Source organism: Danio rerio, chromosome 11 (assembly GCF_049306965.1).
Source record: "Danio rerio strain Tuebingen ecotype United States chromosome 11, GRCz12tu, whole genome shotgun sequence".
Lineage (NCBI taxonomy): Eukaryota > Metazoa > Chordata > Actinopteri > Cypriniformes > Danionidae > Danio > Danio rerio.
Genome location: NC_133186.1, coordinates 41,958,682 through 41,977,807, shown reverse-complemented (window position 1 = coordinate 41,977,807; position 19,126 = coordinate 41,958,682). Strand labels below are relative to the sequence as shown.

Here is a 19,126-nt window from a genome sequence, read left to right as displayed (position 1 = left end):
GCTTTCCCATGTGGTCTTCCATCCAGGTACTGACCGGGCACAGCCCTGCTTAGCTTCAGTGGGCGACCACGTGATAGTTGCAAAGAGCTAGCTAGCAGCGGATCTTATTAAAGTAAGAAAAACATTTATTTAAATGACGTAATAATTTTAAAATCATCATCTCTTTATTTATTTATTTACAACAGTTTACATGAAGTTTCACAGAAACATCTCTCTTTTCATTGGACGCAGTCTTTATCCCTCATCGTAATAGTGCGAGCTCAGACTTCTTCGACAGTTCTTCTCTTGCACACAAACAGCCCTGAAATATCAATGTCACACTACATACACGTTATGATTGTACAAAACAAAATGTACTGAACCATCATCCATCCCTTGATCAAAAAAAAAAGCAACATAAGCAATAACATTTACACTTTTCCCCACAAAACAATGCGAAAAGAGCACGTTTAAACGAAGTTCAACTTCCCAAAAGTAAGGGGAAGACAGATTGTTCTAAAAAAAAAAGGTTGGAAGGATATCCAGTTTAAAACATCCAAAATATATCAATGTCCGCCAACAGTTTCACAAATCCTGTTATTTTCATGAACAATCAGCATTGCATGTCTTAATTTTACATTAGGAACTGAACACACATCATAGAGATACTCGAGTTGAGTATTTAAACCAGATTTTTGTGGCTTAAGGGGTTTTTATAGTCAAGCATGCAGACTAGTTAACATATATCAAAGGGTTTTCCCAAATATCCATACTTGAAGTTGCCAAATAATTTATCTTCTCCGCAGTTTTATCTCCTCAATCAGAACAGAACATTCTGAAGACGACATCCTACAAGCACAAGATCAAAGAATAAAATGTACATAACATACTCGAGAAATTTTGATGGGAGTCGACCAGACAAAAATCACACATTTTTATAATCTGAGCATGCCTATGAACATGAAAAACAAAGTGAATCATCAATTATTCACCAGGTTAGACTGGTCACAGTGGTTAGCAAGAAATACACCCTTATGAATGACTCCGTCTAACACCAGCTTAAGCACAAAATCCACAAATGAACCACTATTAAATCCACTAATAGTGCTTTGAATGAAAATATGATTGTAACCACATAAACTATGGGATAATTATTATTGTTAAAAATAGAAAATGTTCTTCCCTTTGGCAGTAAAGTGAATCTCTTAAGACCTGACAAGAGCATCCCGAGATATAATCGCACCGTAAAGTTTTTTTTAAGAACAATAAGGAAATCAAAAGCTAAATATTGATCAAATCTGTGAATAAAAGCAAATATCTACAAACAACTGGATGAAATGTAACATGGATGTGCTACTAGACTGTGAGATTCAACCAATAAGGACTTTTCCGTCCTTTCCCTAACCTGTAACGATCACATAATTCACGTTTAACACTAAAATGATAGCTAAATGTGACCAAAATAGAAAAATCAGCCTGTTAGTCAACTATTACAACATGCAAACCAAAATGTTTGTTTAACAGAGGCCTGGAAATGCAGAAAACAGGCTTTATGGGTGTATCTTTTGGTCATCGGTTTTTTCATTTTAGAAACTGATATTGTCTTTTGATTGTCGTTTTGAAATTCTAAAACGAATATTGAAATATGAGATGTTTTTCTTTTTCATGGTGTAAAACGGAAAAGCTAAATTCAAAAATGATTTAATTTTCAGCTTTTATTTTGAATAACATAAATAAAATCACCAGAAAACAAAAATGAATAAAGGCTTTTTATTATATACCGAAACCAGATAGGCCAGCTCATTCACGATGACGCAATGCTGCCACACACAGGCTGGCCTACTATAGACTATTATTTTTTTCTACTTAAAAATGTTATAAAAGGTATTTTCTTGTGATAACAAGGTTTTATTAAGACATATATGCTTAAATTTATAATGCATCGACTGATATTTACCAAAAACACATTAAATAACAGTAAAAAGCTGCAATAAAAAAAATAAATAAGTGAATTTTCTAGCATAACCTGCTGATTTTTAATACATGGATTGAAATTATTAAAAATAGCCTACTGCTCTCTCTTTCTCTCTCTCGAGATATATATATATATATATATATATATATATATATATATATATATATATATATATATATATATATATATATATATATATTTGTTCCATAGTCCACTTTCCAATAGTCCATAGTCCAATTTCGAACTACCGTATAACGCAGAAAGTTAACTTGTTGACGTGCGCAATGATTCCAAACGGATGTCCAACACAAATAATGCATATATCATCAGTCAAATATGTTGTTCCATTTAAAATGCTGCTATGTAAAAAAAAATGTATAAATAAATAATAAAAAAAAAAAAAAAATATATATATATATATATATATATATATATATATATATATATATATATATATATATTTATTTATTTACTTATTTACTTACAGCATTGCGTCACCATGAATGAGTCAGCCTTTTTGGTTTCAGAATATAAAAAAAAAAAAAAAGCCTTTATACGTTTTTATTTTCTGGTGATTTTATTTTTTGTTATTCAAAATAAACAATGTAAATCAAATCATTTTTGAATTTAGCTTTTTTTGTTTTTCACCATAAAAAAGAAAAAAGTCTTGTACTTCAATATTTGTTTTTTAATTTTAAAACGAAAATCAAAAAACAGCTCGTTTTCTATATCCGTTTCTAAAATGAAAAACCAATGACCAAAAGACACACGGACCCTTTATGAATCAAATAACATACAGTCTCATCACTAATGTGTCGACATGTTGTTTGAAAAAAAAAAAAAACTAAATGTAAAAAAGAAATACCACAACGCAGCAAGAACAGTTTCTCTCCGAAGCATCAGTGACTTGCTGATTATCCAACATTATCCAACCCCTTCGCCTCATACACATTTGTTGGGTTCCACACACAACGATGCACCTAAACATCTTGAAGACGAATATCTTACGGTTATTTCATATAATATACATACTTTAACAAATAGACATACTTTTGAAAGCTATGGGCACAAAGAGGAATAACTAGCTACCCCCTTGTCCTTAAAAAAAGTGCAATCCGAACCCAGTTTCTCTCATCCAGCACCACTCAATAATACCTTGTATGGCATGTACCATCTCCATACTGCAGAAATCAGCTCTCTTTTAATGCATCATCCGAGTATTGATTGCCTGACGCAAACATATAGGAAGATTGAGAAATATTAAAAACACTAACAGAAAGAACGTGACTGAGCCCTTCCTCTTATACTCGTTGAGTCTCATCTTCGAGAAGAAATTTTAAGGAGTTTCTGTACATATTGGATGGGCAGAAGAAGAGGAGGGGCATCAGTCGAGAAGGTGTTTCCGAGAGCCCACTCGTGAACGGTTGGAGCGGCGAATGTCAAACTTTGAGTCTTTGCACCTCTGGCAGATGTACGTTTCGGGGACGTTGGACTTGCGGATTTTGGCACATGAAAGATGGATCCACGTATTGCACTGGTTGCATTCGATCATCGCCCGGCCGGCAAATGGCTTCATGCAGAAACATGTCACTAGGTCCCAGGAGTCATCATCTGTAAAGAGAGACAGACAATTTTAATATATACACAGGGTTCGAAAATGCAACCACCAGTGATATCTATGCAACTTCAAAATATATATAGTGCATAAAACTGTTGTGTGAGACCAGTTTTTACTGCAAAATGTTCACCACATGCGCAGATTCGGAAGACATTCACGCAGAATGCATTTCTAAGCTCTTTGTCTGCACATGAAACGCGAAACGCAGCGCTCAGGAATGGTTTAAAACAGTTGTCATGTCAAACTGCTGCAGTAAACAAAGCCAATTTTGTAATGCTTGCCCCGCCTTCGCGCTCTTCTTATTGGCCCACCACTGAAATATCAGCTGTCAATCACTCAGTCAATGCCTCCTGCCTTGGGATGACAGAGAGAGCTACTACCGAGAAAATGTGAAGCGCTGAAGATGAGAATGAAGATAACACTGACAGATTTTGTTTTAGAAACCATGACATCTAAAGTTACAAATAATGACACATCTTACTAGTGATCAAGTGCTGAATGTTAATCCACCGTCTACACTTTTCGAAGAGTGGGAAAAAAGACTTCAGTTGGCTACAAGTCCGCAATGAAAAGTCTGTGGGATGAACTTTTCAGGTAACTGTTTGCCACATCTATCATGAGAGCTTCTGTTTAATCCTTCATATAATCGCCAGATGCTGTACGCCGTGCAAGTGGCAGCTATATGTCAAATTTAACACCACGTACACTATCACAAACGGGCTTGCACAGAGTAAACTAGCATCGCTACTCATTAAAAGACCGGTATTGCTATTAACATGACGTATCCACATAATAAGGCACAGTATATGTCAAAAGCAGTGCAATATCAGACATCACCCGTGAGAACAGCACAGCTATACCGTTAACAGATTCATTCATGTCAGGCAGTGCGTGCAGGGCAGGTGAACGGTCCTAGTATGCTTTGGTCACTCAGTTATGTTATAAAATCTATTTTCTTGAGAAAACGGGATTTCGTTGAGACATATTTTCCTTACGCTTGCATATATGTATTTTTTTGCTGGTTAGTTTGATTAGTGTTGATTTCAAATGCAATAAATATGTTTGTATAAAACTTGTAGTAACGTTGCTTATAATTGGTGGGTGCGACTAAATTTTGTCTGATGTGCCTAAATTTTTTAAGTTAGGAGCACCGGTGCTACTAAGCAAAAAGGTTAATTTCGAGCCCTGCATACAGGATTATAATGTACTTTTCTGAAGGTTTACAATTTAACCTCCAAATGCAATCTACATTTAACAATGCCAATCTCTATAGGAAAACAATTGCCTTCGAAAACATACTGCAAACTGCCCGTGGGCATGTGTTATGCTACTTTTCATAACAAGCAGGAGACTCTGATTGGTTTATTCTCAAAACACACCAATAACTCATTAAGAGAATAAGCTCAACCCTGTTAGACCATGTGCCGCGGCGCAGAGCAGATTTTTCCATCCTTAAAATAGCAAAAGTGGATTCTGACATGCCCTTAATGCTTTTTGCGCCCTGCACTCTGGACTTTGCGTATGGATCATCAAAATAGAGCCTATACAGTTCCAATCTATTCAACTACATTTGATGTAAAACTTCAGAGAAAGCAGTGGTTACTGTATACATCACAACAGGGCTGAACAATATATCATTTGAGCATCGATAGCGCAATGCATGTATCTGGAACAGTCACATTGCAGTTTATTAAAGATCAAAAGAATAATTTTATCTTTTATAAACATATTTTTTTTAATTTTCAATGATGACCATGTTATTTTACGTTTGATTGTTCAATTTCTGTACTTGCATTTACAGTTACTGTTAGACTGCCCAGAAAACCTTAAAGCACTGTTTGTTTGTTTATTTATTTTTGTTAGTAATTTATTATAATTAATTCATGGAGATGCACTGCATGGAAAATACTTGATCGTCCCAGTCAATCTAAATTGATGAAATCTTTCCAAATAGAGTTATTCAAATCATCTAAAATTGTATTCATTTCGCAATAAATAAAAAATGTATAAAAACAAAATATTGCAATGTAAGATTTTTCCAATATCATGCTGCCCTATATCTACTATATATCTACTAAAGTCCCAAGAGAAGGTGATGGCAATCTGATTTCTACAAAAGAAATTAATCTAAAAATGCCTACCTGAATCAACCATGATGTCCTCATCATCAGCTGACCCGTCCTCATCTCTAAATACCACTTGCTTTCCCTGACGGACCACAGTTCTTTTAGCAGAAAAACTTTCTTCCTTCAACACCATGGCTTCTCGCTCAAGTTTTGAGGGTTTCTTGACATCCTCAAACTCTTGATCTGAACTTTTAGAGCCACCCCAGCATGAATGCTCAATGTCAGGTTCCTCTTTACACACTGCAGAGCTCTGTGAACTTGAGACAGGTTTTGAACATGTGTGTGCAGGATGGTCAAACCCAGTGCTGGGTACAGGGATGCTAATGTAATCTTCTGGTTCTTCTTTGATGGAACGTCCAAGACTGGAGAACTCCCCTTCAACTCTAGGAGGAGTAAATGGGGCAAAGTTTCTAAAATCCTCATCCTTACACTTCCTTAGCTTCTTCTTCTTCTTTACCTTGTCGGCTTTTTTACGACCCTCAAGAAGAAGACCTGCTGACTTGGGGCGCTTCTGGGGCTCTGAATCCTCGCTCGTGGGTCTCTTAAATCCAGCAAAGCTCTTGCGGTTTTTGGGTGGGGGCTCGTCCGGAGAAGACAGACTGCAGCTCAGCTGCTGGTTGTCCCATCCATCGCTGTCTGCAGTGCTGCCGGTGCTGTTAGGAGGACTGGAGCTGTTCCTCAAGTGTGCCTCCTGTGGACAGTAATGAAAAAAGATGATTTTACCCAAGATCACATAGCATTCTTAAACTGAGGCATCAGGTTAAAGTCTGAATGAGCGGAATAACTTCAAAGCATATATCAGTAAATCTTATGATGAAATTAATCAACATAAAATCATCCACATCCATAAATCCTTTCGGCTATTCAGCAAAATTTGTAATGACAAGAACACATTGGTGCAAGATGATAATGCCTACATACAACAAATTTATATCTCCAAAGTGGTACATTTCTATTATACAGTCTGACAAACCAAAAAAATAAATAAATAATGCCTTTAGGTGGGTCAGATAAAAGTCAAACACAAACTTATACATACCATTCAAACTTGCTCAAGTCTAAGGTAGGTTGATTGCCCAAAAGTAAAAAAATAAATAGATAAACAAATAAATAAACCATGATTATGCAAGCTTGAGTAGTGTGCAGGACTGTTTGAAGTAATGTAATGAAAATGTTAAAGTGAAAATCCTAACAGATCTTTATTAGATCAACACAAGTTCATCTGATGAGGGAAAGATCACTAAAAAGCCCAACAAATAACTGCAGGACCAGAGTGTAGTTGGGTTGTCACGATACTGGAATTTGATACCAATCGATACAGAAATTCTAAAAACGCCCATTCCCCACTGACATTTGAGCGTTGTTAAGTGCGTTCTTACACAGCACTGATTTGCTATTGTGTTTAAGTGCTCAACAGAAATGACTGTGATTGGCCGTGAAGGTCATCAGTTCACCGAACTAACCGCTAGACATGGGATGACAACCGTTTTCAAGATATAACGCGGTTTGGAAAAGTCAAGGTTTTAAAACCACCAAATTTTCTGCTATACCGTTCCTAGACTATGTTCCTAACACTATGGCAAATCAGTGCTGTTTTTTTTTCCTTTTTTTTTTTTTTTTTTAATTAAATATTTAAAAATTAAAAGAAATATTTTTAGGGCTTTTTCACCTTTATTATGACAGGACAGTAGAGAATTCAGACAGGAAAGCATTGGGAGCAGAGAGAGAGAGAGGGGAAGGATCGGCAAAGGACCTCGAGCCGGGGATCGAACTTGAATCGCCGTGAGCACTTTGGTGCTATATGTCAGCACGCAGTACCACAAGGCTACTGGTGCCGACATCAGTGCTTTTTAAGAACGCGTTCAAAAGCGCTCAAAAGTTAATGGAAATTGGAAATTTTAAAAAATTTCATTATCGATTGGTACCGAATTCCATTATCATAACAACCCAAGAGTAAAGTGAAGAACATTATTAGCAATACTAATAGAACATACACAAGACACTGACTACTTAAAATAAACAAAAACTTTCACAGATCAAATTTGAACAAAGTTCAGTGCTACAGTACCACTTAAGAAAAACATTAATTACAGGTCATCGGAACTGCGAGCGCGTGCACAATCAAACTCAACTCAAAAGTGACTGCTTGCTGTAAAAAAAAATAAATAAATAAGGCACACAAATGGCAGGTTTATGAACTTCTGTTGTAAAGCCTCCCCCTCGTTTTGATGTCAAAACATAATCAGCTTTCTCGGTCACGACTAATGAGCTCAGAAACACATGGATCCCACATCAATGGTGGATTATTTTGGATCATTTCTCACGGGTCCGTCTCTGTCTACCCTTTTCTTTATATCCTCATTTACTGCTCGTTCCTTTGTTATTAAAGTTATCATTATGTGTGCGCTATGAAGGGCTATGTCTCCTTTGTGCTGAGCAGCCTGCAAAAACAAAGCAAGGAGTAAGCAATTAAAATAAAAAGAATATAAATGTAAGACTCAAAATTAGAGGAACTAGAGAATCAAATAATCTTTCTGAATAAACTCCATCTATAAGCTGTAAGGCAGTGAAGACATGCGGTAGCAGTTCCAAAACATAGTGACCTGCCTAAACATAATTTTACATGGGTATCTGTTGATGTGAATGCTGGTCTGAAAGGTGCTGGCATTTAAAATATCCTCACAAACAAAATGTACCCAGAATGCACTGATTGAGCTTGTGGTTCAATGAAGGTTGAATCAATAATAGAAACAAAGTCTAAAGTGGGACATTTATGCTAAACCTCATGCTTTTAGAAGTTAGTGTCCAATGCTCAGAAAACAGACTTGGAAAAAAAGCAACTATACCTGTTTGTTATTGTTTGACTTGCAACAAAAAAAGTTAATAAAACATGCTTATCTCAATATGTTTGAAGTTCCAATGCTTTATATTTGCTTACATCTTCCAGAGTCCACCATGGTAGTGTGATATTATTCATCCACACTGACTATTTGGCACCCAAATCTGACAATCACCAAATATGCGTTAATTTTGATCAACATGCCAGCTTCAACATCTAGCCATGCACTTTATGTTAGCATATAGAATGCTCCATTAAGGCCAATTTACATTTCTGCATTGAGTGAAAGCAGTAGATCCAGCGTAGCCTTTGCCCTTTGCCGTACCCTAACAGGAGCCTCTCAAAAAAATGTAACAACAGGTTGTGACAATTAGGAGCACAAGATCTGTTATTGGCTGGCTTGGTATAGCGGTGACAAGTGTTGATGGGGCCCGAAAGCCATGAGAGCATAGCGAGGCTGGAAATTCACAGGGTTTTGCGCTCCTCAGGAATGTACCATGAACAAACACGTCAACGTTTTGGGGATTTCAACAACAGCTACAAAGCATCAATGGTAGTTATATCCACATCTAGACTCGTGGAATGTTCTTCATGTCTCACGTTAAGATAAAAACATTCATGAGTGATGAAGAACATCAAGGGAGTAATTTAGGCTAATTGAAGTGATGCGAGTCATGTGGAGGAGCTCCATATGTACACTTTTGTTTTCAGGTTTACCTTATGATTTAAGTTGTTGCCTGTCTACTGCTGCGTTCACACCAGACGCAGAACTCGCAACAAGCGCGAGTGATTTACATGTTAAGTCAATGCAAACGCACGAATAGACATCCTGCGGTGCGAATGGCGCAGAGCGAATTGCGCGCTGCGAATAGCAAGATACGGGTGAGGCGAATTGAGCGTTTGCGCGTTTGACGCGCTTGACGAAAGATTTGCACAAATCTCTCGAGTTCGAAAATCTGAACTTCAGCAGACATTCACGCCGAGTTAACAAATCAGAAGCTTGCTCTTGTGGGGGCGTGATTGTGACGTAGAACCTGTTGATGGTGTCCCGGGGCAAATCCTCTAGTCGACACCGACAACAAGTCATCAAACTGGGCTTGGCTCAGTCAGAGGCACCGCTGAAAGTCTCCGTCATGCAGGTTCACCTCTGAAACGTATCAACGCTGTTTTTCAGTCTCCATAAAGCACATTAACACTGTTATTTTCTTAATAAATCCATGTTAGCCATTTAGCTATGAACCTAGAGTCACCGGGCAGACAGAAGCCCTGCCAATCACGCAAATCCGCGCCTGTTTTTAAGTGAATTTGACACGCGATTGAAGCGGATTTGACGGGAATGAAGCGGCAATTTACGCGCGAATAGCGCGATTTATTCGCGCGTTCCGCGTCTGGTGGGAACACAGCATATCAGATCCTACCTCTGAATGAACGAGTTTGAGCTACTTGTACAGTAAGATAGCATTAAAAATGCCCGCGAAGAAACTCGACACAGAGGGACATAAAAACCCACAGCCAGCTAGCGTTTCAGAAGTGATATTGCAGAGCGAAACAAACAGAATGCAGAAGTATAAATGCACGACTCGGTGCAAGGCATGTGCCATGGGTAACTGCGATAACTGGAGGCAGAAGTATTATGCCCCATTTTCAAAGGGCATCAGTGTCAACGTTTCCCACTCACTTTTAATGGGTGATGTCATTGCTGAACTGAATTATGGATACATCTGTGCCACTTCAGCGGCGTATCTGGGAATTTCTCAACTTTAAGCGCCAACAGAAACCCTGATCGTTTTATGCAAATACCCCAGCTCAGACAGTAGCCGACTGGGGAATAATTTCATTGGCTGCGACGATTGTGTCAGCTCCAACTTCAGACATGCCTTCTGTCAAGCATTGACGCTGAAGCCCTATGTGAATCTGGTAGGGATGTAACGGTATCAAAATTTCACGATACGGTAATACCTCGGTATGGATGGTACGGTATTTATTGAATCATTTAAAGGAAAACCAAAACCATTGAAGAGACTCAAAAAAGTGTTAGAATGTTCAGGTTACCTCAACACTGAACAGATCAATGACATACAAATTATCTATCTGTAAACTTTTAAACAGGAACTTAAATAGTTCAATTTTAATAACAAAAAAATATTAAACCATGTAAAAAAAAACACCACTCGAAAGGACAAGACATGAGTGAGATAGAGGTCTCTTGGTGGTACAAGTCAATGTCTCCATCAATCTGAGCAGTGTGCTGTGTTCTGCTGTCACCTTGACTAAAAGAATCCCCATCATGTTAGTCCTATTCCTCGACTTGTATTTCAGCACAGTCTGGCAGTGCCTGCATACCCTTTTTTCTGTCACCTTTTCTTCTTTCTTGTTTCCTTTCAGAGAGAAACTGAAATGCTTCCACACATCTGATTTAAAACCCGCTTAAGGTTCGACCATTTTTAGCTCTTTTTCTTTGCAGCACGCTCCATTTCTGCATTACTGGATTTGTAGCGACAACAGACCGCAAAGGATGATGGCCACGCCTGGGCTGATGAAAATTGTAGTTTCCGCTACCTCCCATTCGCCTGAGCAAACTTTTCACCAAAAGACCTATGATTTTATTGAGTCACAACCACGGTAATATTGAAAGAAATTGTTATTGCGGTATAACGGTATTTACAATATTGTTACATCCCTAGAATCTGGCGTAGCTCAGCCTTTAAATCCCACACTTTTCCAGCATAAACTTAATGAAAGACCAAAAGACCTATGATTTTATTGAGTCACAACCACGGTAATATTGAAAGAAATTGCTATTGTGGTATAACGGTATTTACAATATTGTTACATCCCTAGAATCTGGCGTAGCTCAGCCTTTAAATCCCACACTTTTCCAGCATAAACTTAATGAAAGACCAGCAAAAAAACTCAACACGATGTAACATTAAACCCCACCACAAACTAGCATTTTGGTTACTGCAGAGCAACACAGACAGAATGCACAAGTATAAACGCAGGGGATGCACCATGGGGTAAGATGATCACTCGACACTGATGTTAAATTGGGCTTTAGAAGGCAGCAATAAAAGCAAGGCAGCTCACTAGGTTTTGGAACACTTGGAACTAATTTCAGCCTTCATGCATCTCCCTACAACAGAGTTTCCTCGATTTAGCCTCCATCCATTTGAAGGATCCATTAAAGGGGAAGACCTGAAAGCGAAGTGTTTGTGGATGCGCACACACTGCTGTTGTGAAGAATGGCACAGGGTCTGAAATGAGAATGGAAGAGACTGGAGTGGCCCTCTTACCCTGGGAGGGGGGGCTGAGTTTTTTTGGAGGGGGGTTGTCTCTCAGCGGCCGTGACATAAGAGTCACCACCATTTCTGTGGATCAAACAAGAGCGTCAGCAGCAAAGCAGCTCAAAAGGGGTGTGCTACCAACAGAAAGCAAACAAAACTCCCACAAACACCCGGTGCTACACCACTGCCAAGGATAAGGAACCTCAGGAGGACGGAAGTGTCAGATTGTTGTCGAGCGATCTTGAGGAAAGATAGGCCACTTCACCCTGCAACACTAACAGCACTTTCTATCAAATGTTCAAGCACAGTGAGTACCATTTTTAGCACAATCCCCTTGCACTTCCGTCACTAAGACAAGATAGTACTCACCTCCTGTGGATATGGAATATAACCAGCATATGCGAGCACAAAAGTGCAGAACTTGTTGAAATCTTCCACAGTCCTTTTCCGCTTAAATGTCGAACTGTAGCCCTGCAATAAAAACAGCACCATAAATGACAACAAACTAGCCATTTCACCAGATTTAAAAATTTTAAAGTGATTATCACCACATTTAGTATTATATTAGGTCCAAGCTGACTGCAAATGTTAAAGGCAGCCAATAAGAACTCAAGCAATAAAGGGTCACGAAACACCAAAACACATTTTTTGAGCTGTTGACAGTCATGTATGTGTCCCACGCTGCTAAAAACACAATTAGGACACATATATTTCACATAACAAGTGAAAATTGTTAGTTTTTGCATTTTTTCCGAGCATATTTGTTCTTCGGTTTGAAACGAATTTTTGAAGCTGCGTTACGCTGATTAGATCTTTGCGTGTTTTCCAGCATGGAGACTGGATGTCTACTGGTGAGTACATCGTGACGTCTCTGAGTGTGCTGCATTAATTCACGAGAAAGACTTGGTTCAAACCAATCTGCGCACTCTATTGTGTATGAGGTTTGTTGTTTGCTTTATTTATAGAGCACATTTAAAAACAACAGGTGTTGACCAAAGTGCTTTACAAAACGACCAGCATAAAAAATCTATACTTGTATATAAAAATAAGAAAAATATATAAAACATATAAAAATTAATTAATTGCAATTAAAAAGCAAGAGACAGAAGGTGATTTTTTTAGATGAGACTTAAAATTACCAAGGGAAGAACATGACCTGATATGTAAAGGCAGACCATTCCACAGACCAGGGGGGGCAGAAAAAGCCCTGTCACCTCTAGATTTCAACCGTGTTTTGGGACAACTAGCTGAAACTTGTTTTCCAGCCTGATTGGCTTCAATGAAGTATGCCAGTGAAGAAGCTCACTGATGTAAATAGGTGCCAGATCATTCAAACTTTTAGAAACAAGTAGCAATAACTTATATTGAATCCTAAATTGGACTGGGAGCCAGTGAATACATGATAATACTGGTGAGATACAAGAAAGTTTTTGTTGTCCCAGTTAAAAGCCTATAGCAGCAATTGATGCCTGCAAAACCCCTGAATACAGAGAGTTACAGTAGTCCAATCTGTACATAATAAAAACATTGATGATGGTTTCCAACTCTTTAGAAGACTGAAAAGGCTTCGATTTGGCAATGTTCCTTAATTGATAGAAAAAGATTCAAAGTAAATCGGCACACTGCCACTTTAGCTCTCAAAAATTTTTTAATGTCAATATTACATAGTAATATTGACATAAAACAAATTTTGAGAGCTAAAGTGGCAGTGTGCCGATTTACTTTGAATCTTTTGCTACTTATGTTTGTTTTTTGATCGTGTACCTGCCTTCAAGATTTTCTAGATGTGCGCACATTTCTGTTTTTTGCCTTAATTGATAGAAAACACTTTTGATGACTGAATTTATTTGCTTGTCGAACTTTAACACAGTGTCAAAAGTAACTCCAAGATTTTTTGCGTGACTGTGGACCTTAGGCTCAAACGAACCTAATTGATTAATTGTAGATTCACAGACACTCGGAGGGCCAAACACTAGTACTTCAGTTTTTGATTCATTCAAGTGTAAAAAATTACCAGCTAGTTATTCTTTAATCTCGTTAAAACAGGTAAAAAAAGGACTTTAAAACAGAGTTTTCTCCCATTTTTATGGGCATATAAAGATGGTAGCTTACATTATGCTTCTTACAAATAGCAGCCAAGGGAAGCATTTGGATGGAGAAAAGAGCTGGGCCCAAAATTGAGCCTTGGGGGACACCACACTCCATATGTACAGATGAGGAAGAAAAATTTCCCAATTCAATAAAAAAGGTTTTCTCTAAGAGATAAGAACTAAACCAATTCAAAACATTTCCTTGAATCCCAGCCCACAATCTTAAACGCTCAATCAAAATATTGTGGTGCAACTTCATTAACATGCATGATCGCTTCATAGACTGTTTTTACCTGTTACAGTGTTCAGACGGCATGAAGACGCCATGTTGTGTTGTCAAAATAAGTGGAAGAACAAAAGTTGTTTAGAGACATGGGTCATCTGTGTTGTGTTTATAAATGTGCTGCAACAAAGTTTTTCATTTCCTCGCTATGAGAGCGCAGCTGGACTCACGTGTGGAATACAGTGCACGCAACATTTTGTACCCGAGAGCTTTATGCATCTGGAAATGGTGAAATCCAGATTTGCTGCTAATCTTCTTTTTAACAAGACGCAGTTCCAGTTGGTGTTGATTTTCCTGTCTCTACAGATTTGGTTAGTGAGTGATCAATGCTCTTTGTCTATGTTTATTGAAATGGCAAAGTTAGTTTGTATCGTCAGCAGTACTCTTTCAGTTTTTAAAAGACATACCTTAGTCAAAATGATTTAGTTACCAAGTTTGAAGTACTTTAATAACACTAAAATATTATGGACTGAAAGATTTGCTGTAAATGCTGCTCTCTGAATGCAAACACCTTAAACAATAACAGTCGTGTTGGATTTTCACCGCATTTTGTGACAGGATAGTCTATACACACACGCTTTCTGAAGCTACCTGCAGAGTGTATCGAAGTTACCGAGAAATGGAGGTTTTTGATCTCCTATTCGTCATGTGGTAACAAACATTCCATTAAAACTACACTCTTCCAGCAGTTCCTCCATTCAAATATCTTGTTTGTCACAGGTGGCATGCATGACATGTTTCTGACTGAAAGTGGCAAACTCCAGTTCAAGTCCACAAATTTAAAATTTGGCAAATAATTCGATTACTAATGTCCATGTAAATGCAGTCACTGTCTTTCTCGCCTCTGTGATTGTTTTGCCTCTTTGAAAATCAGCGAGTGCTCAAACAAAAACTCCCATTTTTATGCAAAACCTTCCCTCTTTCCCTCCCCTAACACTCAGACCTAAACAGAGCTAGAATGCACTTTGTACGAACATAAGAAACACACACCACACCATGTTAAACCTAGTGCGTAAGTGTGAAATGGATGACTCAGGATTACATTTGTTGAAAATCTGCCCACAAACATCACCAACTGGATAAAAAAAACACTAATGACTGCTTTTAAACAGGTAATCCCACCCTAAACACACGCCATTGGTTGAGTCACTGATGCTGGGCTATTCATGATAAACAAACAATGTTTTGAAAGCATTACAGTCACGGTGTTTACAGTTATGGGGGAGAATCAACAAAGAACAGCTTACTGGTAATTGTCTAAGTACATAGCAGGCAACACCTAGGTTACACAAGTAAAATCCCATTAATTACCTCCAAAGGGTAACTGATTTTAATAATACCAGCTTAAGCTTTATAGAAAGATCTGCTGAGTGTAACTAGGCTGTTATATGATGCTATATGCTTCATCTTTTCATTTTAATTGATTTTTTTATATGCATATTTAACAGTGGAATTCCTGGATAAAAACAACGTAAGTTCTTATAGTGCTAAGTCATCTCCACAAATCAGAGAATCAAAACAAACGGCACAAAAACTATTCTTCAGTGACCAAATCAACAAATAAAACAAAAAATTAAATCCATAACTACAAGTACAGAAAATTTGTTTATTTTTTTAAACATTGCTTCCATACACAACCAGCATTGTTAAATCAGCAGATTTATAATTAAATTTTTAGGTTGGTTTATTGATTAAAAGATTTTAACAAACACCCTTTTCATATGGGGGACGAAACATGCAAAAACAATAAATAAATATGCAGATAAATAAATAAATGAGTAAATAAATTCATAAATCTCTGCATAAATAAAACCATAAATAAAGGCGTTCTTAAGTAATGTTTCTGAAGTCTTGGAAGCAGACAATTACATGAATAAAAAATTAAGAAACTGAAAAAAAAAAAAAAAAAAGTTGTCAGTTTGGCAAGCCATTATTATGAAAATAATTTAGAATTGCAATAAAATACCAGGATATTTTCCATACTGCTCTTTTGTTTGCATAAAATCTTGAATTTTGCTCATTATACATTAATTAACATTTTTTAAATGTTTAAATTCTAGATTCTAAATAAAATATGTGGCTAAGAAATAGCTATTCACTTTTTTTGTTGTTATATATATATATATATATATATATATATATATATATATATATATAATAATATATATATATATATATATATATATATATATATATATATATATATATATATATATATATATATATAAATCAACTTTCAATTTAGTATTTTATTATTTCCCCAACATTCCTGCAATTTATTTAATTATTTATAAGCCTACACTATAATTATTTATATATTTATTTATACAGGACTTTGTAGATTTTTGTATATATAATATTTATTTTCGTTTTTTGTATACATACATTTTTATGGTTTTATTTGTGCAGAAATTTTTGGACTTTGAGCATTTATTTGTATATTTATTGATTGTTTTTGCAGGTTTCGTCCTCCATATTTTCAAACCCCATGGAGAAGAAAATCCCGAACCAAAGCAGCACTAAAACTTAGACGGTTATTAATCATTGTACAATTTTTAAGGTAAATAAAAATCGTATATAAGTAGTAATAGTTAAAACGGCATTGTTTTACTTTCCTAAACCAGAGGTGGGACTTGAAGTAAAGCAATGTGCGCGCATGCGCAGTCGCTTGACGTGCGTCTAGATTTGTCAAATTTGCAAATATTCGGCATAACAATAATGACAACAAGTAAACGACAAACGCTTCGTCGCCACCAATCAGTTAGACATTATGCACGTTTGTAAAGTCGCTCGTTATATCGAAACGTCGTTTATATGAACAAAACAAACCACACGTCTGCTGTAAAAAAAACGCAACGTTATTTAATAATGTGATCGAAAGCTAAAAAGCTAACGTTAGTTTTACCAACTCGGTGCCTGCTGACTGACTACAAACAGCCAAAAAGAGATCGAAAATACGTTTGACAAATTAAACCTCTTATAAAAAAATGTGAGAACTACTTTTTATTGAATCTAACTAAATCAATGTCTAATGAATTGAGTTAGCCATTGCTAGCCATTGCTAATAAGGTAACGTTAGCATAAAAACACTAACGCCTTTCGTTCCTTTGATAATATCAATGTCAAACTACTGTAATAAAAGTAAAAGCACTGAAATAATGTAACGAAAGGCTTTTTATAGATGCATTTCGCTGTTACGGATCATCACACTGTTGCGTACAGTTTCAAACATGGCAAGCCTTATTTGAGCAAGCCTACGTGCATGGAGAATGAATAGGAAAACGTATATTAATACAGAGATACTGAAAAGGCACAATATTTTATACAAATGTATTAGTAACACACACAAAGTATAGGTATTATTAAGGTATACAATCAAAATCACTTTACCTGCTTGTCAAATGGACAAGTCGTCGAGCCGTCGACGTCCATTTCTATAAGGTAAAAACATTGTTTTAGTTTACAAAATCACATTGTACGCCCTATAACAGTTGAAACTCGCTGCACGACGTACAGGTCAAAATCCCATTACAAACTAACTACACTTTCCTGTTCAAAGGAATAGTGTACTTAATAACGTTACACATACATCTATACTCAAGCATAACTTACAAAACATAGCAATCCATTAACAATTCAAATCTTTCGATTATTAAAATAATTCGTGAGTCAAATCAAAGAGTTTTAGGAAAAGATGTATGAGATTATATAATTCAGACAGTCACGTATCTCTCCACACCTAACGTTCAACAAACTGCAAAAACACACATAACTCATCTGACTTCCCAAAATATTCAACTACATATCTGTATTTTGGCTCAAATGAAATGTACATTCTATACATCTGAATCATTTTACTGACAAAATAGTGTTTCTTACTCTTGATGGGCAGTTCTCGATCTCAGATAGCCTGTTAACGTTAGCACCACCGAGCACATCAATCACATTTAACAACACAACATCATCCGTAACTCACCGATTATGATCAATAACCTCGATTACATAGCTAAATCATCAAGTAGCTCGAAATGTAATGTCTTTAAACAAAAGTTAACCCACTTTTTTTCCTCCTCTGCTGGAACTTGCTAACTGGCTAGCGGTCGAGCTAACATTGTTTTCAGTGATGTTTGTGTTTATGGTGTTTTGTCGATATTTACCTGATGCCGAGACGCAAATAGTGGATCAGACGACGGTGAAGATATGGATAATTATCCTGGATCGAAAAACAGACGATGACAGGGGCAGGAGCGACGGAAAACAGTGATGATAAATGTCCAAATGTGATGAAGATGTGATGGTGAAACCTAGACAGACAGATCGGCTCGCCTGCCAAAATAAAAGTCCCTCTTTGCGTTCACACAGCATTTCAAACGAATACATTTTTGTTTAGGATTATTACACCAGATTACAACAAATCAAGTGATATACATATTTAAAGAAAATAACAAATAAACTTACAACAAGACAGTGAGTTTGCTGAAAAAAATAGCTTGTTGGTAAAAATCTTAACTTTTGGAAATGTTTTGTATGGAGTAGACACATTTTAATATACATTTATAAGTTAGTTTTATATAAAATTACTTTCATTATCTAGTAATATTCAGTTTCCTTTGGCTTAGTCTTTTTATTCATCAGTGGTCGCCACTTATCGAATGAATCGCCAACTTATCCAGCATAAGTTTTACACAGCGGATGCCCTTCCAGCTGCAACCCAGTACTACGAAACATCCATACACACTCATTTACACACACTCGTACACTACGGCCAATTTAGTTTATTTAATTCACATATGTTTGGACTGTGGGGGAAAAACCGGAGCACCCAGAACAGGGGTGTCCAAACTCAGTCCAAGAGGGCCGGTATCCTGGAGAGTTTAGCTCCATCCCTAATCAAACACACCTGAATCAGCTAATCAAGCCCTTTCTTGATAT

General features: G+C 36.8%; 1 protein-coding gene across 2 annotated transcripts; it reads right to left on the bottom strand.

The window, feature by feature from the left end:
- Nucleotides 1-142: 142 nt before the first annotated feature.
- phf13 (PHD finger protein 13) lies at nt 143-18,506 on the bottom strand. 2 transcript variants are annotated; one of them, XR_012387305.1, is made up of 6 exons: nt 18,352-18,506; nt 17,585-17,628; nt 12,191-12,292; nt 5,714-6,389; nt 2,729-3,565; nt 143-1,541 (listed from the first exon to the last, which is right to left on the bottom strand). XR_012387305.1 is itself a non-coding variant. In XM_003201652.7 (5 exons), the coding sequence occupies exons 2-5, from the start codon at nt 17,624-17,626 to the stop codon at nt 3,339-3,341; spliced, it is 1,047 nt and encodes a 348-aa protein (XP_003201700.1). In that variant the 5' UTR covers nt 17,627-17,628; nt 18,352-18,506; the 3' UTR covers nt 2,437-3,338. The 2 variants fall into 2 exon arrangements, 1 of the variants encoding a protein (XP_003201700.1); XM_003201652.7 differs by lacking the exon at nt 143-1,541 and having other exon boundaries at nt 2,437-3,565.
- Between the last annotated feature and the right edge of the window lie 620 nt (nt 18,507-19,126).

Coding starts and splice junctions, on each gene's coding strand:
- phf13 (XM_003201652.7), bottom strand. CDS start 17,626: ATGGACGTCGACGGCTCGACGACTTGTCCATTTGACAAGCAG. Junction 12,293..17,584: donor CTTGTCCATTTGACAAGCAG/GTAAAGTGATTT, acceptor TTTTTATTGCAG/GGCTACAGTTCGACATTTAA. Junction 6,390..12,190: donor ATATTCCATATCCACAGGAG/GTGAGTACTATC, acceptor TACTGTCCACAG/GAGGCACACTTGAGGAACAG.